The 23872-nt window shown below is 56.9% G+C and overlaps 1 protein-coding gene across 1 annotated transcript; it reads left to right on the forward strand.

Moving 5' to 3' along the window:
- Nucleotides 1-1382: 1382 nt before the first annotated feature.
- On the forward strand, nt 1383-17140 carry SLC4A1 (solute carrier family 4 member 1 (Diego blood group)). The gene is made up of 20 exons (XM_053892889.1): nt 1383-1492; nt 5034-5116; nt 5242-5332; nt 6386-6447; nt 7314-7494; nt 7596-7731; nt 8180-8298; nt 8414-8527; nt 8680-8882; nt 9351-9555; nt 9970-10182; nt 10362-10510; nt 10599-10793; nt 11809-11982; nt 12424-12513; nt 12975-13141; nt 13643-13896; nt 15030-15199; nt 15294-15470; nt 16172-17140. The coding sequence occupies exons 2-20, from the start codon at nt 5102-5104 to the stop codon at nt 16250-16252; spliced, it is 2796 nt and encodes a 931-aa protein (XP_053748864.1). The 5' UTR covers nt 1383-1492; nt 5034-5101; the 3' UTR covers nt 16253-17140.
- The last annotated feature ends 6732 nt before the right edge of the window (nt 17141-23872 follow it).

Genomic DNA, 23872 nt, shown 5'->3' on the forward strand with positions numbered 1-23872 from the left:
CTTGGACAAAGACCCCATGGACCTTGGGGAGGGCTCTTCCCTTAGCACTAGGAAGTACCTGGGGGGGGGGGCGGGGAGTAGGGGTAGGGGGTGGCAACAAGGACTCCACTTGACTACTCTGTCACTCTCGTTGCCTTCTCTGGGACCTGTGGAGGCTGCAAGGATCCGGTGTGACTGCCAGGTGAAGCCCCCAGCACTGTGTTCGTACACAGAAGGTCGGCTCCGTGTTCCTGCCCCTCTCCCTCTCCTCTGGGCTGGCGCAGTGCAGGTCTGCGGTCGAGACCCAGGAAACGGCGGCGAAATGGCTGGATATGTCGGCTCTCCGTCCCTGTCTGAGTCTGAAGCAGGGAGCCCCCGGGCTGGTAGCCCCAGAACTAGGTACTCTCACTTCACTGTAAGGACACTGAAGCCCACAGAGGGCAGGCACTTGCCCAGGGTCCCACGGCCAGTCAGTTTTGGTGCTGGGCTAGTATGGTTTCCTCTCTCGGCGCCCAGAGCAGTATCTACAAACGCCCCTTTCTGTCTGCTTTCAAGCCTCTCTTCATTCGTGCCAATCTGAACTCATCTTTCAGTCTCTGCTTCTTTAGCAACCAGAGCCCGGGAACAGGTGACTGGCCCCAGCACCCCCAGGAGCAGAGGCAGCCCTGCTGGGGGGTGGGGTGTGGGCAGGGGCACGGCGGGGGCCGAGAATGCAGGCTGCTCTGGCCCGGGGGCCTGGGCCAGGCTGCCGACAGAGGAACCAGTGTGCCCAGACATTGGGGCTTTGTGAGCTAGGAGCTCTGTGTGGGGAAGGTTGTTTTTGTTGACCTGACATTGTTTCAGGTTGACTGAATGGCAGAGTTTTAGCATCCAGGGGCCGGCTCTTCGGTGCCATCCAGGGTCTTGGGGAAAGAGGGTGGCTAGGGAGCCCTCGTCCGGGGCAAGAAGGGGAGGGGGCTGCCTGGACCCTGTGTACACTGAGCAGGTCCCTGTGGACAAGGCCATAGAGCAAGAGCAAGTTCTGAGCCAAGAGAGAAGAGAGAAGGCTCCCATGTATCTTGGGGCCGGAGCAGAGGAATCTGGCCAGAGCGAGGGCGGACAGATGCAGGACAGGGGCATCCAGAAGCTGGGACAGACCTGCTATGAGGCTGGGAGCTCGAGAAGCCAACCATCCGACCTTGGTCCACGAAGGAAGACCGAGGAGAGTCCTTGAGAGCCAGGAGGGCATCAGGCGGCCCTGGGGGCTAGCTGGCTGGGGTGGGGTGGGCCAGACTCACAGCTGTCCAGATGTGTGTAAGAGATAACTCTGTTTACTGGGCACCCAGAAGGAGCCGGGCGGGGGGTGGGAAGGGGCTCCCGGGACCGTGGGGCGGGCAGATTAGGAGGCGGGGGCATGAGTCAGGGGTTTGGGAGCCAGGACCTGGTGCTGTTAGAGCAGGTGTGAGCTCGGCTGGTTGCAGAGAACACCGGTGGCTTCAGGAGTTCGCTGAGGGACCCCAAGGCTCGTGAGCAGGTAAGCAGGGCCGGGAGGGGCTGGGGGGTGGCCTGCAGCACCTGTCCCGAGGGCTTCTGCAGGTGCACAGCCTGAATCTGTGTCTAGGTGGGCACAGGCACCCAACCTCCAAGGGGGGGGCGGTGTGGGTGGGTGGGTTGAGAACGTAGGATATGTGTTGTTACCCCTAAGGGCACAAGCCCATTGGCACCTACAGCCGGAGAGCACAGGGCTGCAGGTGTTAGGAAAAAGAGACTGGCATGTAGCAGCAGAGGCATGTGGCTGGGGTGGGGGTGGGGGGCAAATCTGATCCCCCCCCCCTCCAAGTGTGGGTCCTTGTCAGGCTCCTATTTACCACTCCCACCGGTCTTACAGCCCAGCTCCCTCTTTCCTCCACGTGTGGGGATGTACAGGCCATCCGATCTCCCTCTTGCGAGGAAAGTTGGCCAATGACAGTGCTTCCCGTATGGGATGCTTGCAGGGGAGTCGACCAGGCAGACCCGGCACCGAGCCCATCCTAGAGAGTGTTTGCGGGGAAAGGAGGAGTCCCCCATCACCCAAGGATCTCAAAGCATTTAGGCTAATTCCATGGGAATTGAAGGAAAATCAGAGACATAGGTGAAGAAAGCGAGTCTGACCTTGATCCCCAGTCTCAGTGATAATGACAGCAAACTTGTACACTGAGCTCTTTGTGTGTCAGACGTTATTCTAAGTGCTTTACGTAGATCAACTTAACTCAGTGCTACAACAGGCTTATAAGGTAGGTATCAATATCACCCCCACTTTACAGGTAAGGAAACCAAGGCACAGAGAGGTTGAGTCACTTGCCCGAGGTCACGCAGGCAGTGGCAGGGCTAGGATCTGAACCCAGGCAGTCTGACTGCGGGGTTCACGCTCTTAACCACTAGTGCTGAACAGCTTAGCGCTGTTTTCTCTTCTAGGAGGCAGCTCAGCATGATGGCTAGAGATGTGGCTGGAGTCAGCTGGGCCAGGGTTTAAACCCGCCTCTGATACCTACCTACCATAGGACCAAAACAAGTTAACCCTCCTGAACCTCAGCTTTCTCATCTGTAAAATGGGGTTAATGACATTACCCATTTCACAGAGTAGTTTGGGGACTATAGGAGATAAGGCAGTACAGCTCTGTGCAGTGTGGGGGCGATTACACAAAGGCAGTGCTATGCCACCAGGGAACCCTCCCTATATCATCTGGTCAACCCCCCACCCCGCCCCATCCCCGACCCCAGCCTCTGCCAGCTGTGCTCCACCTCCTGGGCTCCAGATGCCCTGCTCACCGTTATCTGGCCTTGCCCTGGCTGGTTGGACGGCCAGGTGTTTGGGGAGTTTCCAGACACAGGGCAGGGATCGGGTTCCAGGCTCTTATCAGTGCGAGGCCGGCAGCTGCGGGGGGTGACTGGGCCTAGTGGGACCAGCAATCTGGGTCATGGGTGCACCCTGTAAGGCCCCAGATGCGTTCAAATCACCCCCGTTCTCCTCTCTTCTGTCTCACTGAGGTCTCAGAACCCTGGCCGGAAGGCCCTCCCCATTGTACAGATGGGATGACTGAGGCCTGGAGAGAGGCTGGGGGCTGCCCAAGGCTATTCGGCCAGTCAGTGGCAGACAGGCTGCTTCCTGTGGCTCTGTACGGCCCCTCGGACCAACCCACTTCTCAGAAATGGAGGCCACAGTCCCAGCCTCACAGGTGGGACTTTTAGCCCCTAAGGCTTAATACCCTTGAGACTGCTAGGGATCTGAGGCCCAGGTCGGGGCAAGGCCAGAGAAGGGAGGAAGGAAACAAAGATGGGAGAAGAGGAAAGAGAGGGACAGGAGAGGGAGAGAAAAAGCTGTGTGACAAGGGTCCTCAAGGGCCGTGCCCTGGTCATCACCTCCCCTACCACCACCGCGAGGCAGGGACCCCTGCCTTTCTCAGTCTGGCGGGCCTCTGTCATGCCCTCTCCCTATCTCTTGGGACCCCAGCACCACCCACTCCTCGGAAAGAAATTTCTCTGTCCCATTCTCTCTGTGTACCCTCCCTGCCCTCTTCCCTCAGCCTTGTCTGGCACGGTCCCAGCTCTGCACTTTGGGCAGCCACTCCTCAGACCCGGACTGTCCTTCCCCACCTCTCAGCCCTTCAGGTCCTTCAGAGCTTCTCGGCCCAGCCCCAGGGTCCCCCTCCTTGGAGCCACCCCACCCCCAACCCCACCCGCAGGTCCTTCCTACCCTTTGTCCTGCCCTACGATCCTGGGCCCCCGACACGTTCTGCTCATCTCTTGTTTGTCTGGGGGACTCGTTATCTCCCGGCGCCCTCAGCCTGTCACGCGTTCCCAGTTTGCGGTCCCAGTCAGGGCCGGGAGCTTCTCGAGGGGAGGGACAGTTGTCTTGTTCATCTCAGCTCCATGCGGGCACGGAGCGGGCATGTTTGTCGACCTGACCCGAATCGCCGTTGTCGCAACACCCAGGGCTTCAGTGGGTGAGGGGGAAAGGGAGCCCCTCCACGCCCAGTCCGGGGCCACCCTAGGGGACCTCTGTGCTCCCCTGGGGCTGGTCCTCACATTCCTGGAGTGACCATGCCTCCCTCTCTGCCAGAGCCGCAACTGAGCAAATGGAGGCGCGGGGCTCAGCCGTCTCTTGGCCGAGTCCCAGGCATCCTGACTCCCCAGTCCCAGAGGCACAAGCCTGCAGGGCGGAGCCACGCTTTACATTCATCCAAAACTTATTTATTGGTGGCAACCATTCTTCTAGGAGTAGGGGATTAGTGGAGACTGAGTAGGGAGGGACTGAGACATAGATCTTGGCACTCGAGTGGCTTCCCTACTAGAGGCATCCTCAAATGATGTATACATAAATGAATCAAACGACCAGAAAACGACAGATCGGGTCAGTGAATGGCAGGGTGGTCAGGAAGGGAATCTGAAGAGCTGAGATGTGGGAAGGGATGAGGTGTGGGGGAGGGGTACCTGGGATGCGGGCAATTGCATGTGCAAAGGCCCTGGGGCAGGAAAGGGCTCGTAAGGCCAACAGGATAGGTGGGGAGCGAGTATGAGAGATGGAGTGGGGGAGAGAAACAGGGCCATGTCATTCAGCACCCGTGAGCCACTCCCAAGGACGCTACAGCCCATGCCCAGCAGAAAGTAGCTGTTTCTGGCAGAAGAGGGTATGTTGTGAAGACTGTCAGGGGAGCTAAGCTCCTTGAAGAAGAAACAGGTCATGTCCCCGGAGTTGGCTAAGTCCTGAGGATGGACAGGAAAAGAAGCCAGGTGAGGACTGGTGGCCAGAGGAAGGAGTTGAACCTGAAGGCCCTCCATCCTCTCAAACGCCCTTTGATCAATGCCAGCCAAGCTTCCTCTACCTGCCCCATCTCTCCTGGCCCCCCCGTGCACCCGCCCTCAACCTACAAATCTAGCTCCTTCCTCCAGGCCCCTCCGACACTTCTTCCCCTGAGCCCACTGTCTCCCAACACATGGGATCCCCCTCCACTCAAATGTAGCCTCCTCTGGGGGCGGGGGATCAGAAGACTCCGGGATGCCCTGTGTCTCACTCAGCCTGTGCTGCCCCACTGCAGGGACCAGCAGTGTGGGTTATGTTGGGAGAGCAGATCACCGCAGACAAATAGGAAATCTGGACAGCACCATGGGGGAGCGGCTGGTGAGTCTTTCGTGGTACCTGCAGGGCTCCTACCTCGGGGCTCTGGGAACCCCGCCCTGGACCCCTCCCTTCGTGGTGGCTGGAGAAGCCCTTCACAGCCCAGCCCTGATGGCCACTTCCCACAGGATGACTATGAAGAGGAGCTGGAGATCACTCTAGAACAGGAGGACTATGAAGACCCAGACGTCCCCGTGTTTCAGGTGGAGGAGCCAGTGGGTGAGCCCCGTCTCTCTTTGTCTTGTTGGGATGAGGTGCTGAGCCCCAGACAGAGACGGGTGGGCAACATGCCTTCTCCCTTCTCCACTACCTCCCCAGCCCCAGGGCCAGTTTCCCCACAATCCTGGCTGATTGAAGGATAAACAGAGTTTTGTTTGAAATGATCACAGGGGGTGACTGCGGGGGTGGGGTGGGGTGGGGGCCGGGCAGAACCAGTCACCCATGGCCAGGCCTTTCGATTTGGGACAGGGCAGCCAAGCCTGTCTGGGACAAGGGCAGGAGCCCACAGGCCACCTGTGCCCATCCAAGGCTGACTTCTTGGCCAGGCACTGGGTCTGTCCTGAGAGCATCGTTCTGTTTGGGGGTCTAGAGGTCCTGAGAAATGGGGGGCCGTGGGGACCCTCCCAGGGCAGAGAGATACTAGGAAACCTTCCTGGCCCTGTCAAGGTCTCGGTTGGGGAGCCCCAGGTGGGGACCTGTTTACCGTCAACAGGACTTAAGTGCTGGCAATTGGTATGGAAGATAAGAGGCCCCTCTGAGAAATGCGGGCTGGGAGAGGGGTGGGGGGGTGGGGGCTATATAAGGTAGAGCCCACCCTGGCTCCCAGTGCTCCACCTGGAGACGGTGAGGAGTTTTGGGGTGGGTGGGATTGCTGAGGCTGGAAGGAGGAAGGTAGGGAACCTGGTCCCAGAAGGTGATGGGAGAGGAGGGCGATCCTAGGAGAATCCTGAGATTTGCTGCTCAGGACCCTGTACCTCGGAGGTGACCCTCTCTGTCACCGCTGAAGATGAGTCTCAAGGGTCGTCCACCATGCTTGGACGGGGCATGACAGAGCCAGGCCGGGCCAAGAACGGACACACGGGGGGCCACAGCCCATGGAGCAGCAGGGGTGGGGTGGGTGGGGTGCGGGCACCCCGGTCCTGCCCAGCGGCAAAGGGAGGGAGGCTTGCTGCGCTGAGGCTCACGGGGGGGGGGGTGGGGGGGTGGAGGTGCAGGACGACCCCGAGGGGGGCATTATCTGGGGGCAACCCTAACTGGCCTCCGGGTTTTCAGCTCACGAAGCCGAGCCGACAGCCACAGATTATCACATCACATTGTACCCAGAGACCCACGAGGTGAGGACCCCTGGGCTCCCCCAATTCTCTTTTCTGTGTTGCCCGTGGGACCTGCCCTTCTACCAGGGGAAGGGAGGTGAAGAAGGACAGACACAGCTTTAGCATCGGCGAACCCCACCAACAGGTAGAGAAGGAGTGGGCACCCCGGGAAATTGGCAGAATGGGAGAGGACACCCCTCGCTGATGGGGTGCCCGGGGCCTTCTTCCACTGAGCAGGGAGAGCCCTGGGCAGAGATAAAGTAACTGCTGGGGACCTGCCCTCCCAGACCCTCTGGCCAGGCTGTCATGTGCTCCCTGGGGAAGCACAGAATTACATACGTGCCCCCTCTGCCCAGGTCCGCCAGGCCCCGCACTTCCCTGCTGGGCAGCAGACTGTCTAGCTGCTTGGGAAGTTGGGTCTGTCCTCAGCGAGGCTCCAGGGAGTGGTCCTCTGGCCCCAAGGACAGGGAAGGGCATGCCGAGCCCGCTCAACAGTCTTGAAGGCAGGAGATCCACCCGATGACCCCGAAGTCCTCCTTTCTCCTTTTCCTCCCAGGTGTCCCCTCTAGCACCCCTTTTGGTCCAGAGGTTCTCCAAATGCCTCTGAGATGGGGTGAGGAGGCCAGTCAGGGAGTCGGGGAATAGAGCCAGGGCTGTGGGCTGTACCCTTCCCCACACTTGCTGCCTCGCTCGACACGCCCAGGCTGCTGCTCCTGCCGGTCCCCCTCCTGAGCTCGGGGTCTGCCCCGAGCGCCTCCCAGGACCCCGGGCCTCCCCCAGACATCCCTCAGAGCCTGCTGAGTGTCCCCCATGTCCCGGGCTGCCAGTCTTCTCCCCAGGGCGCTGCTCCGGGCCCTGGAGACGAACTCAGGCCTGTGGGGCTGCAGGTCTATGTGGAGTTGCACGAGCTGGTGATGGATGGGAAGAACCAAGAGCTGCGGTGGGTGGAGGTCGCGCACTGGATGCGGCTGGAGGAGAACCTGGGGGAAGACGGGACCTGGGGCTGCCCGCACCTGTCCTACCTCACCTTCTGGAGCCTCCTGGAGCTGCAGAGAGCCTTTGCCAAGGGTGAGCCCTGCCGGGTGCCTCTGCGACCCTGCACCTACGGCTCGGTGGAGGGGAGGAGGGCCAACGTCCCGCCGCCCGGCTCACCCCACCACCCCTTGCAGGTGCTGTCCTCCTGGACCTGCCAGAGACTTCCCTGGCGGGGGTGGCCAACCAGCTGCTGGACAGGTTTATCTACGAGGATCTGATCCGGCCTGACGACCGAGAGACACTGCTCCGGATCCTGCTGCTCCAGCACAGGTGCCCCTGCCTGCCAGGACCTGGACTCCACAGCCAAAAGGCCCACCTCCCCGGCCCGCCTGCCCCGAGCTCTCCCTAGAGGCCCGGGTGGCCCCTCCCCCACCGGACCAGGGCCCACTTTTCTCCACGATGGCTCCTGCCTCGGACACCTCTTGGGGGGAGACCATGTCTCCATGCCCAGATCTGGGGGGCTACTGGTCCTCAGGAGGCGAGGCTCTCAAGGCCCTTCCCTCCATCCCTCCTGGCCCCACCTCGTCCTTCCAGACGGAGGCCACCCGCTGGCATCCACCCCGTCCTTCCACAGGAGGCCGATCGTCTTCCTGCCCCGGGGTTTCTCTAGTCTGGTCACTGGGGAGCCCCGCTTGATCCCTCCCACCACGGGTCTCCACGCTATTAACAGCCCGGCCCGAACAGCTCTCTCAGTCCGCGTCCCCTGTGTTTCCTGCAGCCATGCCAGAGACCTGGAGGACTTGGGGGGTATGAAGCCCACAGTTGTGACGAGTTCTGGGAACCCCTCAGAGCCTCTGCTTTCCCAGCAGCAGCCCTCGTTAGAGACGAAGCTCTTCTGTAAGGTGAGGCTGTACCAGGGGTGAGGGGAGCGCTGGAGAGCTCCCAACCTGAACATGCAGAGACATGACAGTGGTTAGGGAAGGAGGGGGCTGGATGCTCAGAGTGGCCAGAGGCGTCCCCTCACCACCCTCCTTCCAACAGGGAGAGAAAGACATAGAAGACCACTCAGCATCTGGAATTCTGGAAAAGATACCCCCAGATTCGGAGGCCACCCTGGTGCTAGTGGGTAAGGAGCTGGTGCCCCCTTTCCCTCCGCACCCCCTGCTTCTGCCTCCCGGCCCGGCCCAGCCTTCGTCTCCCTGAGCCCGGCCCCAGCAGCCCCCCCTCAGCCGGGCCTGACCACCCCACCCCCCACCCCGTCACCCCTTCCCCTCGCAGGCCGAGCGCAGTTCCTGGCACGCCCCGTGCTGGGCTTCGTGCGGCTGAAGGAGGCCTCTTCGCTGGAGGAGGCCCCGTTGCTGGAGGAGGCCGTGCGGGTCCAAGTGCCCGTGCGCTTCCTCTTCGTGCTGCTGGGACCTGAGGTCCCCCGCATCGACTACACCCAGCTGGGGCGGGCTGCTGCCACCCTCATGTCGGAGAAGGTGAGGAGGGGCTGGCGAGGGCTGGGGGAGCCTGAGGCGGGGCGGCCGCTGACGTCACTCACTGGACCGGCCCGGGCCACTTTAGTTCTGCTGGTCTGGCACATGCCGTCTAACCCAGCTGCTTCCACCCTGTGCGGCCAGGGGCAGGTAGTCCAGGGCTCCCGTGCTCTGGCCCAGCCCTGCCTGATCTGGCCTGGTCTGGTGTGGCCACTCCGACCGGGTTCCAGCGGGTTAGGTCTGGCCTGGTCTGGCCCTGCCTCCTTTCCCCTTTCCCCACTCGAGGCCCTGTCTGCCTCCCCAAAACCCTTTTGTGGTGGGCATAAAGGTGAGGGGGGCAGCAGGAAAAGCAGTTCCTAGCACGAAGGAGCTGGGGGAGAGGGTTCTGGTTCCTGGAGGCCCTGAATGTGGCCTCTTGGGTCCTTTTGTCTAGCAGGTGCAGGCAGCCCTGACCCTCTCTCCGGCCCCCAGGTGTTCCGCATTGAGGCCTACCTGGCCCAGAGCCGGGACGAGCTGGTGAAAAACCTAGAGGAGTTTCTGGACTGCAGCCTGGTGCTGCCTCCCTCCGAAGTCCCCTCTGAGAAGGCCCTGCTCGGTCTGGTGCCCGTGCAGAGAGAGCTGCTGCAGAGACGAGTAGGCACTGTCAGGCAGGAGCCCAGACTCTACAAAGGCCTAGGTACCTACCCTGCAGCCCCCACAGACCCTCAGCTCCCCCGGCGCAGCCCTGCGGGACCCTGCCTCCCCTCCTCTCTCTGTCTTCATGTCTCCCAGCCTCCTTGGCCACTCCCTTCCCATCAGCAGATTCTCCCCTCGGGGCTCCTGGGTCGCTCAGTCGGTTGGGCTGGGCGTCAGGCTCTTGATTTCAGCTCAGGTCATGATCTCACAGTTTGCGAGTTTGAGCCCCTTGTTGGGCTCTGCGCTCACGGCTCGGAGCCTGCTTGGGATTCTCTCTCTCTCTCTTCTCTCTCTCTCTTTCTCTCTCAAAAAATAGATAAATGAGCATAAAAAATAAAGATTCTCCCCTTGATTCCTCTCTCCCCACACCTCCTGCTGTTACCCCCTGTGACCACGGTCCTGTCCTTGACTGCAGATTTGAATGGGGGTCCAGAGGTCCCTGGTGCCCCGGAAGACCCTCTACGACGGACAGGCCAGTTCTTTGGGGGCCTGGTACGCGACATCAAGCGCCGCTACTCCCACTACCCGAGTGACATCACAGACGCGTTCAGCCCCCAGGTCCTGGCTACCATTATCTTCATCTACTTTGCTGCCCTGTCACCGGCCATCACCTTCGGCGGCCTCCTGGGTCAGTGCCTCCACATGGCCCCCCTCACCTTCACCTCTGACCCTTTGGCCTCCGTGTCGGCCCTGTCTTCCGTCCCGATCTGACGGTCGGGGCCCCTGCACCAGCCTGCCCGTGAAACGCTCTATTGGCCGTTGGGAATGACCTCTTGACCTTGACCACACTGTAACTTCTACCCACAGGAGAAAAGACCTTTAACCACATGGGGGTGTCGGAGCTGCTCATCTCCACTGCGGCCCAGGGCGTCATCTTCTCCCTGCTCGGGGCTCAGCCGCTGCTGGTGGTTGGCTTTTCAGGACCCCTGCTCGTGTTCGAGGAAGCCTTTTTCTCGGTAGCTCTGTTCTGGCCCTGACCCCACCTGCCTGACGCACGGTGCCTGGGCCCGTCCGCTGACCCAGCCGCCTCTCCCGCCCTTGCAGTTCTGCAGCAGTAACAACCTGGAGTACATCGTGGGCCGCGTGTGGATCGGCTTCTGGCTCGTCCTGCTAGTGGTGCTCATTGTGGCCTTCGAGGGCAGCTTCCTGGTCCAGTTTATCTCCCGCTACACCCAAGAGATCTTCTCCATCCTCATTTCCCTCATCTTTATCTCTGAGACCTTCTTCAAGCTGATCAAGGTAGGGGCCACGGGAGTGTCGACAAGCACGTGTGACTCTGTGCACGCGCCATGCGACCGTGTGTGTCGCTGCGCACGTGTCCATATGGCACTCGTGCGGCTGTACCTTCACAGTGTGTGGCCGTGACCGCATTCCTGTTGACATCTGCTGCCTGTGGGCCGGTGCTCTCTTTTTTGAGAGGGAGGGAGAGAGGGAGTGTGAGCAGGGGAGGGGCAGAGGGAGAGAGAGAATCCCAAGCAGACTCCACACCCAGCACGGAACCCAACATGGGGCTCAATCTCACGACCCTGGGATCATGACCTGAGCCGAAATCAAGACTTGGATGCTTAACACATTGAGCCCCCCAGGACCCCTGTGGGCTGGTACTCTTGCTGTGACTGCATAGTGCCTGTGCCTCTGTGCGCCCATGTCCAGTCCTGCATGCCGTCTCTACACTCACCCCCAAGAACCACAGGGCCTGTGGTTGGAGCACCCTGCCTCCTCACCTCAGTCACCTTAAACTATGCCCACCTCTGCATCTGCATTTTCTATGGAGGAAGGGTGGACGATGCGTGTCTGCCCCTGATTCTGCTCGTTGGTGGGGCTTTCTGTTTCCAAGTCTTTGAAGCCCTTTTTAGGAACCTCCTTGGCATTTGTTTCCTGCCCACCAGCCTTCTCAGGTCTCCCAGTCCCTGAGTGCTCACGTGCACACACACATGTACTCATTGCCACCGTGGCTTAACCCCACCCAAGCTGAGCCTGGTCTCTACTCCTGAAAACTAAGCTATAGAATCCCATTGTCCCTCTGTTACCCTGTCAGTTGAGGAAGAAGATAAGTGGATGGATGGATAATAGATGGATGGATGGATGGATGGATGGATAGATGATGGACAGATTGATGGGTGGATGGATGGATAGATAGATGATGGACAGATTGATGGATGGATGGATGGATGGATGGATGATGGGCAGATTGATGAATGGATGATGGACAGATGGATGAAAGGGAATAGGATGCCTTGGTTTTCTGCTGCAGATCTTCCGGGACCATCCACTGCAGAAGGATTATGACTACAATGTGACAACAGTGCCCAAACCTCAGGCTCCCCTGCCCAACACAGCCCTCCTCTCCCTTGTGCTCATGGCTGGCACCTTCTTCTTAGCCATGATACTGCGCAAGTTCAAGAACAGCTCCTACTTCCCCGGCCGGGTGAGAACACCCTCCCCTCACCCTGCCCTTGCCTACACTGCCCTATCTCAGTCCAAAGCATGCCTCTAGGTTCCTCAGTGTCCTTAGCTCTCCTTCTTACCCTAGATTCCCATTCCCCATTCCAAGCCTCCCTGGTCTCCTCCTCATCTAGGCTGCCACTCTTCAGGCAAGCCCATCTCCCTTTCTTAGCATGCCCAGGCTGAGAACCTAGTGGGGAGCCAAGGACAGCTCTTAAAAAAGGGATGGAGAAGCTGTGGGGCCAGAGGTGGGGCTGGGCCAGGGGCAGAAGAAAGGAAGCAGGTACATTGAGGTGCAGGACAGGGCATTAGATGTTGATGGACTCCCTGGGAAAAGCAAGGCGCCCTGGGTGAAGAAGGGGCAGGAGTGGGAGGCAGGAGGTAGGGAAACAACCGGGTACTGACCACTGATTTCTGCCTTCAGCTGCGACGGGTCATTGGAGACTTTGGGGTTCCCATCTCCATTCTGATCATGGTCCTGGTGGATTTCTCAGTCAAGGACACCTATACCCAGGTGACCCTCTCTCCCCACAGTTATTTCATTCTCCCAGTGTCCCCCTCCCAAGAATAGCTTTCCCAAACCCAAAGCCGGCTAGAACTACCCCTACCCATCCCTGCCTCCCCTGAGAGCCCCAAGTCCTTCCCACAGCCCTACAGGAGCCCTCTGACTGAAGCGAGGGTCTGGGGCAGATTCCCTCTTTACTCCAAAGAACCTGCTTTAGCCAGGCAGATCTGAGTATGAATCTCACTTCTGCCACCAAATAGCTGTGTGATGCAAGGCAAACCACATAACCTCTCTGATCATGTTTCCTCATCTATAAAGCTGGGAATGAGAAGATGTACGTAAAGGGCTTAGTGCAGTGACTGGGTACAAACCATAAGTAAGTTCCCAAGTGCCCAGGACCCTGGCTGGCCCTGCCTCCCTGCCCCCAGCCCCCTGCCTCCGGTGTTCTCACCAGCATCCCCCTCCCACAGAAACTCAGTGTGCCTAAAGGCCTCTCGGTGTCCAACTCCTCGGTCCGGGGCTGGATCATCCACCCACTGGGCTTGTATTCGCCTTTCCCCATCTGGATGATGTTTGCCTCCATCCTGCCTGCCCTCCTGGTTTTCATCCTCATCTTCCTTGAGTCCCAGATCACCACGTGAGAGCCAGGGTGGGGCCGAGCCTGGGAGGGTCCGAGGCGGGGAAAGCGACAGGCTCCGGGCAGGCATGACACCCAAGGACTGAGCGCGAGTCTCAGTCAAACCTGTGGCCCTCCTGACAAGCAGGAGTGGGGGCGGGGGAAGGTCCAGGTTTTGCGGGACGTGACACTGTATAATTTGGGGAAGCCTTTTTAAGAAAAAGGAGACAAAACGAGGTGCCAGAACGCAGAAGGGACCTGTACCAGTGAGGCTCCCTGAAGTTCAGCTGCATCAGCTGCTTGTAGACGTTCTAGATGATATCTAAAGATACTTCTACTCTTAGAGTCTGGATTCTCAAGAGGGGGTGGGAGGGAGGGAAGCAAGGAACGCTAAGGGAGATGAACACAGCAGGATAAATAAGATACAGAGGGACACAAGTATGGAGAAGGAAGGAGGGGCAAAGAGGGTGGGGGCAAGCGAGAGCACTGCTCACCCCTGACCTCACCCCCACCCCCCGCCAGGCTGCTCATCAGCAAACCAGAGCGCAAGATGGTCAAAGGCTCTGGATTCCACCTGGACCTGCTGCTAATTATCGGCATGGGCGGTGTGGGTGCCCTCTTTGGGTTGCCCTGGCTCAGTGCCACAACCGTGCGATCCATCACCCATGCCAACGCGCTCACCGTCATGGTCAAGGACAGCACCCCGGGGGCTGCACCCCAGATCCAATCGGTCAGGGAGCAGCGGATCAGCGGGCTCCTGGTCGCTGTGCTCGTGGGTGAGTAAGGGCTGGCCACACTCTCTACCACCCTCTGGCCTTGCTCCGGGCCCCCAGCCCCTGCCCGTTAGGATCCAGTGCCTTCTCCAGCCCTGCCCGCACTGTAGCCAGATCTCCCCGATGTACCCCCTGCCCGTGTCTCCCAGTGTCAGTTGTCCACATGAGGGAATTCTGGAGGAAATGCCCAAGGCACTGAGACGGACATCTGAGTCGAGGAAGGAGCAGGGGACTTCTCTAGATAGGACCCAGCATTCAGAGTTTTATCCGACAGAAGTTCAGTGAATAGTGGGTTCCAGCCCTGCCCTGCTGCCAACTTAGTAACCCTCCTCATCTCTGGGCCTCGGTTTCTCGGTCTGTACCATGAGAGAGTTCATTAGATGCCCCTGAAGTCTCTCCAGCTTGGCTGTTCTACGACTGATCCCAAGGGCAGTGCCCCAGGCGTTATCTGGGGTGGGAGAGAAGACAGAGGGTCACTGGGGTTTGATCCAAGTTCTGGAGCAGCTGAGAATCCGGCTGAGCTCAGTGTGGGCAGCGCCGCGGTCACTGATGGAGGAACCAGGGAAGTTTCTTAAAGGAGGCAAAGTTGGTGTTAGCTGGAGGAGGGTCAGGGTTTGGATAGGTGGAGGGGGTTGGAGGCATTCTGGGCTGGAGCGATGGAAAAGTTGGGCTTCTCTGACCTCTGTGATCCCCTGACCTCTGTGATCCCCTGAGGCTAAAAGAAAAGGCTTTGAAATTGGGCTGGCAGGAGTTTGACTCCCTGACCCGCCACTTAGTAGCTGCGTGGTTGCAGACAAGTTGCTTCCCCTCTCTGGGTCTGTTTCCCCATCTGTAAAATGGGGGTAATACCTGGGGGGGAGGGACGGGGTGGGCGAGGGGCGGGGGCCTGGGGCTAGGTGGTGGGGAAGATTAGGACGATGCTGGGAGTGGTTGGCCGTGGGCCGAAGTCTGAGGGGCCCCGGCGGGCCGGTCAGAGGCTTGGAAAGCGGCACAGGCATTAATACTGTTGTGTAAAATGGGGGGGTAATACCTATTAAGAGGGCTTCATACGGTACCTATGGTTTTGTTCCCCAGCCCCTGATGCTTCTGGCCCACTGGGGCCCCTGGGGGCTAAGAGCGTGTGCTTCTCCCCGCAGGCGTGTCTATCCTCATGGGGCCCATCCTGTCCCTCATCCCCCTGGCTGTGCTGTTTGGCATCTTCCTCTACATGGGGGTCACATCCCTCAGCGGCATCCAGCTCTTTGACCGCTTTTTGCTTCTGTTCAAGCCGCCCAAGTACCACCCGGTCGTGCCCTACGTCAAGCGGGTACAGAGCCCTCCTGGCGGCCCGGCCCAGAGTGGGGTGGGGGGTTGCGGGGTGCCAGGGCAGGGCGGGCGGTAACCCCAGCCTCTGCCCGCAGGTGAAGACCTGGCGCATGCACTTGTTCACGAGCATCCAGATCATCTGCCTGGTGGTGCTGTGGGTCGTGAAGTCCTTCCAGGCCATCTCACTGATCCTGCCTTTCATCCTCATTCTCACGGTGCCTCTGCGCCGCCTCCTGCTGCCGCTCATCTTCAGGGAGCTGGAGCTCAAGTGTGTAAGTGTCTGCTCCCCTCCCCTCCCCTCCCCTGCGCCCCCCACCCCCCGCAGAGCTGCAGGGGGCAGGGAGGGGTCATCCCCGGGGCTGGCAGAATAGGAGGGGCGGGTCTGGAAACAAAGGAAGGCAGAAGGGCGCAGAGGTTAAGGTCTGGGTCTGGGGCTTGCGTCATCCTAGTTTCTGACCCGGAACAAGTGGCTTCCTTTCTCTACGCCTTGGGTTTACTCACCTGTAACAGAAGTAATGGCAGGGTTGGAGAGAGTTAAGAAGCACACGGGCTGTGTTCCACACGAGCTGTCCTCACCGCTGGGGGACTGGTCCTGTGGTCTTGTAAGTCATTTTGGACAGAGTCTCTCCTCCAGTAGAATGCTTCCACGATGTGACAGTCGCTGTGGGGCTGTCCTGGCGAAGGGGTGCCCTGCCCACCCTCTGTAGGCCTTCTCCTGCCGGGGCACCGGATCCCCGGGGGCTCCTCGCCCATTGGACACCGCTCATCCGGACCAAACCTGGGGGCCGAGGGGGCAGGACATGACTCGTCCAAGGTTCAGAGAGAGCCAGGCCCTCTCCCTCCAGAGGCGCTCTCAGCACCCGGGGGGGGGGGGGGGGGGCGGGGGGGGGGCGGGGGGGGGGGGTCGGGGAGGGCTCATCTGCCCCGCCTCTCCCCGGAAGCTTACCCTCTCTCCTGCTACTCTACCCTCCAGCTGGATGCCGACGATGCCAAGCCGAACTTTGATGAGGAGGAAGGTCAGGATGAATATAACGAGGCGCCCATGCCCGTGTGAGGAGAAGGCCCAGGCCTCAGGGCCCCCTCCACCTTCCCGCCTCCCCTCTCTCCCAGGAAAAGCAGAAGTTCATGGGTATCTCATAGACTGTCATGTCCCTCCTGGGGTAGCAACTGGAGCCCTGGGGCTGTGGGTGGGGATGGAAGGAGTGACTAGTAAACCAGCTTTTATGGCTGGAGATGGCCAGTAGGGCCCACATTAGGAAATTCGCTGTGTAGTCCCCTCCTGCTGCCACATTGCCACGTGGGGTTCCCAAGCTGGAAGGCTCTGATCCGAACCAACGTCTTCACAGCCAGCACAGACAGGGGCAGTGGCAGGGGAGGTGGAGGGGGTGAGGTTCAAATTCCTGCATGCTGTGTGACCTTGGGCAAGTCCTCCAGCCTCTGCTTCCTCTTCTGTAAAATGGGTATAATTATAATAATACCCACACTACAGGATGGCCACTGAGGACCAAAGATAAATGTGAAAAAGGAGCCTTGTCAACTTTGAAAGGACTGTCAGACGGTATCTTCAGGCTGGCCCAAGGTCACACAGCTCCTGAGCTGTACAGCTGGGGTTTGAACCAGGTCTCCTGACTCTGAGGCCAGAGCCCTAGGCTCTACTTTAGTTACCCATCTTCCCATGCCTAGAGATGCCCCTGCTGACTCCCCTTCCCTATTCCCACCCCCATCCCTTGGACCCTCTCATCTGGGGCAGAGGGAGGTGTCCTGGTGAGGGCAAGGAGCAGGTGAAGAAGCAATCAGGGCGGGGACCCAGGACTCCTAAGTGCTCACTCCCTCCTCCCATGCTCTCACTCAGTCATGTGTTCATTCATTCTGCAAACACTTACTGAGGGCCCTGGTCCCTGCAGATACAGGGGCAACCGAGAAAAGACTCTGCCCTGGGGTGGGGAATGGGGGCGGGGGTGGGGGGGTGGGCGGGAGGCGGTGATGCAGAGTCTGTGCTAGATTTGGATGGAGGGGGTGAGATCAGATGGGGGGGGAGGGAGGGAGGTTTGTAATTTATTGTTTGCGTATTTTCTAAGAGCTTTCATTGTACTTCGGCTTCACACAAATGCCCAGGCCTCCCGTTGGAGACGCACTGCCCACAACCTCACCCCAGCTGAATCTTGGGGAAAACCCAGATTTGACCAATTGGGGTAAGAGACAGTGGACTCTGCAGAATAGGGGCATAATCTTTTTTTTTTTTTTTTTTTTTACAAAACAAAAATATAAAAAGAGTGGAAAGAGCTGGAAGCGGTGAGAAATGGTTGAAACGGAGAATCCGGTGCCTTGGGCGCCCGATGGGAGGCTCTTGGGTGCATCCCTGAAGGCTGACAGCTGCCTCTCACCACTTCCCCATTCTATGCCTCAGCTTCCTCATCTGTAAAATGGGGACGATAAGGGTACCTACCTTGTAGGATTCTTGTAAGGCTTAAATGAGACAGTGCATGTAAAGCGCTTGCTTAGCCCAGCCTGGCCTCAGGCCTCAGAGGAAGCGCTCAATCAACCTTCGCTGCTGGTATTGTGATCCTCACTGGGGTGTCCCTGCCCCCTCCCTCCTTCTGCTCCTTGAACACTGCTCAGGAAAGTGGAAAGAAAGTCGCCCTCACTGCTAGCACCCTTCCCCTTGATGCTTGGGAGTAGGTTTTGCCAATAAATGCGTCTGTGGTGGAGTGACTGCCTTGCTGCAATTTCCCTCCGAGAGTCGGGGGTCCAAGGGGTCTTGGCCGGACCCTGTGGACATGGCACGCACGCCGTGGGGCTGGTGCCCAGAGTAACCCAGGGTGCGGGCAAGGAGGGCCAGGCTGGGGGGTGGCAGGGTGTGTCCTGGGGGGAGGGATAAAACTGGTGGCCCTGAGTCTTAGGGTGGAGAAGGCCAGCCGCCAGTGAGAGGGTGAGAGAGCAAGGGAAAACACATTACGCTCTGGACATCCTTCTTCAGAATGAGCAAGACCCAGTAGGGGGAGGGGCTGAAAGGACTGTCATCCGGTATCTTCAGGCTGGCCCTGTCCCTTGTACCATGGGCCCCACATCCCTTGGGGCCAATCAGCCCCTTGGCTTGCACGCATCAAGGTGGGCAGCGCCTCTGAGGGGCCTCGCCAGGGAGGGAAGGCAGTTTGCGCTCAGTTACACAGGAACAGTATCTCTTGACCAGCTTTTCCACTGGCCCTCACTCTGGTCCCCGTGGAAGACCACCAGCTTCCAGCAAATCTAGAAGGCTTCTGGGCCAGGTGTCACTCACCCCCTGGCCAGGAGGGTGCCAAAACATAAACCCTCCCCACACTTCTCAGCCTTCCAACGAGAGGTCAGCGCAGGGCTGGGCCGCCTGGCTTCCTTCCCTGCATCTATATTTACTTGCCGCCTATCCCCAGCTGACCCCTCCCAGGCTGCCCGGGACAGCCGCCAAAGGGCCGGAGAGCTACCTTGGCCCCAGGGAGAGCCGTCCTGGCTGTCCACCTCCTGCAAACAGCAGCTTCATGTCTCCACAGCAGCTGGCCCGGTCCTCAGGGCTCGCCAGAACCCCACTGGCCACCTTGAGCAGGCAAGGCATTAGGGAAGTGTGAAGGCCACAGAAATCAATCCCATCGACTTCCTGCCTGTCCTGAGGCCTTACTCCCTTTGCGCTTCCGGCCGCCCCCAACAGATGCCCTGTCCCACTCTCTCTACTGCCCACGTTTCCTCTAAGAGCTGTCCTTCTGCCCCCTCCAACCCCCAATACATACACACTCCCTCAACATCTCTGCAGTTTTAAATCCTGCTCACCCACTCAACCCTTTCTCGAAGACTGCCTCAACGTGAATGGGTTGCCGAAACGAGGTCCACACTGCAGTGTGAACACAAAATAACCCCCCTCAAGGTAAGAGAATAATTCAACAGAATCCAAAAGCTATACACCTGAAGACTTTCTCTCTCTCTTTTTTAAAAATATTTTAAAAATTTTAAGTAAACTCTACTCCACACATTGGGCTCGAACTGAGGACCCCAAGATCAAAAGTCACATGCTCCACTCAGCCAACTACGTACTCCTATACCTGAAGATTGCCTTTTTTTTTTTTTAATTTGAGAGAGAGAGAGTGCATGTGTGTGTGTGTGTGTGTGTGTGTGTGTGTGTGGAGGAGAGGGGGTAGAGGGAGAGAGAGAATCTTAAGCAGGGTCCATGCTCAGTGGGGAGTCTGATGCAGGGCTCCATCCCTAGTCCCTGGGATCATGACCTGAGTGGAAATCAAGAGACAGTCGCTTAACTGATTGAGTCACCCGGGGGCCCCTGAAGCTATTTTTTTTTTTAACGTTTATTTACCTTTGAGAAAGAGAGAGACAGAGCATGAACAAGGGAGGGGCAGAGAGAGAGGGAGACACAGAATCGGAAGCAGGCTCCAGGCTCTGAGCCATCAGTCCAGAGGCCGACGCGGGGCTCGAACTCACGGACCACGAGATCGTGACCCGAGCTGAAGTCGGACGCTTAACCGACAGAGCCACCCAGGCGCCCCGAAGCTATTTTTTTAATAGGACTCTCTATGGTAACAAGAAAAAACTAGAAAGAGGCCAAACACTCTGTAATAGGAGGGTGGTTAGTAAATTATAGCAAATCACCCTACCTCAATATGATAGGCCACTAGGCAGGCCTTACAAATAATAATAATGAGGGGCGCAGGGCGCCTTGGGGGGCTCAGTGGGTTAAGCATCCGACTTCAGCTCAGGTTGTGATCTCACAGTTCGTGGGATCGAGCCCCACGTCAAGCTCTGTGCTGACAGCTCAGAGCCTGGAGCCTGCTTCCGATTCTGTGTCTCCCTCTCTCTCTGCCCCTCTCCTGTTCACACTCTGTCTCTCAGAAGTAAATAAACATGAAAAAAAAATGATGAGGGGCACCTGACTCGCTCGGTCTGTAGAGCATGTGACTCTTGATCTTGGGGTTGTCGGTTCAAGTGCCTACTTAGGAAAAAGACCCACAAAATAATAATGACGATGAAGAAGCTGCTGAATCAGCTTGGTGCAATCACGTGATCCTGGGCCTCTGAGGTCAATGAGTTTGGAATTCCAGCTTCGTGATTTAGTTGGAGAAGGACAGAAAACGTCATCTGCATTTGTAAAACGGTGGTAACGATATTGACTTCACAGTGTTCTTGAGAGGATAAATTGAGATCACCCGCCTCGAGGTCCTAGCCCGGTGCTGGCCTTTATTTTTTTATTTTATTTTATTTTATTTTATTTTATTTTATTTTATTTTATTGTTTGTTTATTATTGAGAGAGACAGAGCGCAAGCGGGGGAGGGGCAGAGAGAGCCGGAGCCACAGAATCTGAAGCAGGCTCCAGGCCCTGAGCTGTCAGCACAAAGCCTGACGCGGGGCTGGAACCCACAAACAGTGAGATCATGACCTGAGCCAAAGTCGGATGCTCAGCCAACGGAGCCACCCAGGTGCCCCCGGTGCTGGCATTTAGTAAGCAAAACGTTTATTCCTGTTTCTTAAGCAAAGCATGAAGTGCTGTGACAGTCAAGGTGACAGCCATGCAAGAAAGGATAGCGTGCACAGGAACGAAGTTTAGAGGCTTAGACGGGAAATATGAAAACGCCACAGTGGTAGAGTTATAGGGGTATTTTTTTTCCCTCCCTCGCCTGGACTTCCAGGGCAAAGGGTTAAATTCATCATCCTCAGTTCAGGGTAGATCTGTTTGTTTCATCTTTCTCGCAATGCTTCAAAATGAATCTCAGACGCACCCTTCAGCTGTGCACCTTCCCACCAACACTGATCATTTTCTTAACCAGCTGCGGTGCCACCATCACACCCAACAAAATGAGCACTCGTGCCTGATATTATCAAATATCCAACCTACAATAAATTTCTCAAGATGTCTGTTTGCGGTTGGGGTGTGTGTGTGTGTGTGTGTGTGTGTGTATCTGTCTGTCTGTCTGTTCCTATACATTATCAGCATCATGTTCTAGTCCTGGCTCTTTCTGCCCCACACTGTGGTTTTAGGATCCAAAGCTGAACACTGAGTTGCCTTAGCTCCTGTGTGGTGCTCCATGGAGCACCTTACCTTTGGCTTCTTCTGTCTCCCAAGAAGGGACACCTTGCTGCACCCTACTCCCCTCCCATAAATGACTTGCAGCGTCCTCAGGCTTGTCCCCTTCTGGTTCTGGTGAGAACCTCTTTGGGTTATGTATCCAGGGGCCAGGAGTGGATTTGCTAGGTCATAGGGTATAAATAGGTCTGTCTTGACCAAATATGGCTATATTCCTCTCCGCGTTGTCTGCACCATTCAGCGCTCCCACGGGCAGCCCACGAGGTTCCTATGTCCCCATGTGATTGACATTATTCAGCCCTTTTGATTGTTGCTAGTCTGACTGAGGAATTACCTCATTGTTCTTTGTTTTTGGGGTTTGTTTGCTTGTTTGTTCTTCTGCATTTCTCTGATCACTGTAGAGTTTGAGTATCTCTGCATTTGCTGATTAGTCTTTAAGATTTCCTATTACAGGGGCGCCTGGGTGGCCCAGTCGGTTAAGCGTCCGACTCTTGATTTCCACTCAGGTCATGATCTCATGGTGGGTGAGTTCAAGGCCCTCATGGGGCTCGGTGCTGACAGCTTGGAGCCTGCTTGGGATTCTCTCTTGCCTTCTCTCTCTGCCCCTCCTCTGCGCACACGCACTCTCTTTTTCTCTCTCTCTCAAATAAATAAACTTAAAAAAAAAAAAGATTTCCTGTTAGGGGCGCCTGGGTAGCTCAGTCAGTTAAGTGTCTGACTTCGGCTCAAGCCATGATTTCACGGCTCATGAGTTTGACCCCCGTGTTGGGCTCTGGGCTGACAGCTCAGAGCCTGAAGCCTGCTTCAGATTCTGTGATTCTGTGTCTCTGTCTCTCTTTGCCCCTTCCCCGATCTCTCTTGGGCACTCTCTTTCTCTCAAAAATAAATAAACATTAAAAAAAAGATTTCCTATTATATAGGGGCACCTGGGAGGCTCAGTTGGTTAAGCATCTGACTTTGGCTCAGGTCATGATCTCACAGTTCGTGGGTTTAAGCCCCACGTCAGGCTCTGCACTGACAGCTCAGAGCCTGGGATTCTCTCTCTCCCTCTCTCTCTGCTCCGCCCTGACTTGAGCTTTCTCTCTCTCTCAAAATGAATAAATTTTTCAGAAACTTCAAAAAATGATTTCCCATTATATACATGGTTTTGTCATATCATTTGGTCATATTCTTACTGAGGTTGATGCTTTTCTGGGTGTTGATTTGCAAGACATTCTCTATCCTTTGTTGGTTTGAGATCTTGTTAAAATATTTTCCCATTTTGTCAGCTCTGTCTTCATTTTGTTTACCTCGTTGATCAAATCTTTAATTTTGATGTAATTAAATATACCCAAGAGGAAGAGTTTGGACTTGATTCAGTAGACACCAGGGAGTCATTGCAGGTACTTGAACTGGGGAGTGACATGATTAAAGTGAGGCACGTGGGAGCTATATACAGGAGGGACTGGCTGCAGGAGGCAAATTGGGAATCTGAAGGTAAGTGAGCCAATAGCAGAGGCAAACAGACATAGCCCCCACCCTCACAGGCCCTGCAATCAGCACAGGACCATGGCATTCAACAAGAATGGTGAGGATTTGCACAGAGTGGTGGGAGCAGAGCGGGGCTAGAATTAGGCGTGGCTTCCTGGAGGTAGAGACATTTGCTCTGATTCCTAAGGGGAAAGTAAGAGCTGGCCCAGTGATGAGAGAGGGGGAACATCTTCGGGGAATAAAGGTCTAGAGAATGAATATATTCAGGGGTGCCTGGCTGGCTCAGTCAGTAGAGTGTGCAACCCTTGATCTCGGGGTCTGAGCCTCATGTTGGGTGTAGAGATTACTTAGAAAGGAAAAAAAAGAAAAGAAAAGCTCGGCAAAGTCAAATGACATGGTGGAAAGCCTGCTGGGTTGGCAGGCCACATGGTGACCTCAGAAAGTTGTTTCTTTCCCAGGCACCTGGGCCCGGAGCCAGATGACAGGAGGTGAGGAAGAGCTGGTGAGGAAGCAGAAGCAGGAGGTGTAGGCCATGGTTGGGGAGCTTGGCAGGAATGGGCAGGCAGAGAGAGCCCAGCTGACTCTTCTCCAAGGTGATCCAGAGACTGCTTTCCAGGTAGGGAGGACACATTCATAGGCACACAACCATCTCTCTTTAAACCATATCTTCATATTTTCTTTTGTTGTAAAGTTTCTGTATTTCCTTTTGAGAGAAAGAGAGAGAGTGAGAGAGAGAGTGTGAGCAGGGGAGGGGCAGAGAGAGAAGGAGAGAGAATCCCAAGCAGGCATCTCGCCGTCAGCACAGAGCCCAATGTGGGGCTCGAATTCACCAACCATGAGATCCTGACCTGAGCCAAAATCAAGAGTTGGATGCATAACCTACTGAGCTACCCAGGTGCCCCCCCATCTTTTCAATTATTAAAAATCTGTATGTGAAACACTTAAAATTATAGAACTATCTAATACAGAGAATAAAAGCCTCCAGAAAACCTCCCGGTAATCACTCACTGTTAATCATTTAGAATATTCTCCTGCAGATTGACTTATATGGGAACACTAATTTACCTAGTTTAAGAAAATAGATCATACATAACTTTTAAACACAATTTCAGGGGCACCTGGGTGGCTCAGTCAGTTAAGCATCTGAC

This window comes from Panthera pardus, unplaced genomic scaffold (genome assembly GCF_024362965.1).
Source record: "Panthera pardus isolate Hobbes unplaced genomic scaffold, ASM2436296v1 HiC_scaffold_3, whole genome shotgun sequence".
Lineage (NCBI taxonomy): Eukaryota > Metazoa > Chordata > Mammalia > Carnivora > Felidae > Panthera > Panthera pardus.

Coding starts and splice junctions, on each gene's coding strand:
- SLC4A1 (XM_053892889.1), top strand. Junction 5,333..6,385: donor TCAGGTGGAGGAGCCAGTGG/GTGAGCCCCGTC, acceptor CCGGGTTTTCAG/CTCACGAAGCCGAGCCGACA. Junction 7,732..8,179: donor ATCCTGCTGCTCCAGCACAG/GTGCCCCTGCCT, acceptor TGTTTCCTGCAG/CCATGCCAGAGACCTGGAGG.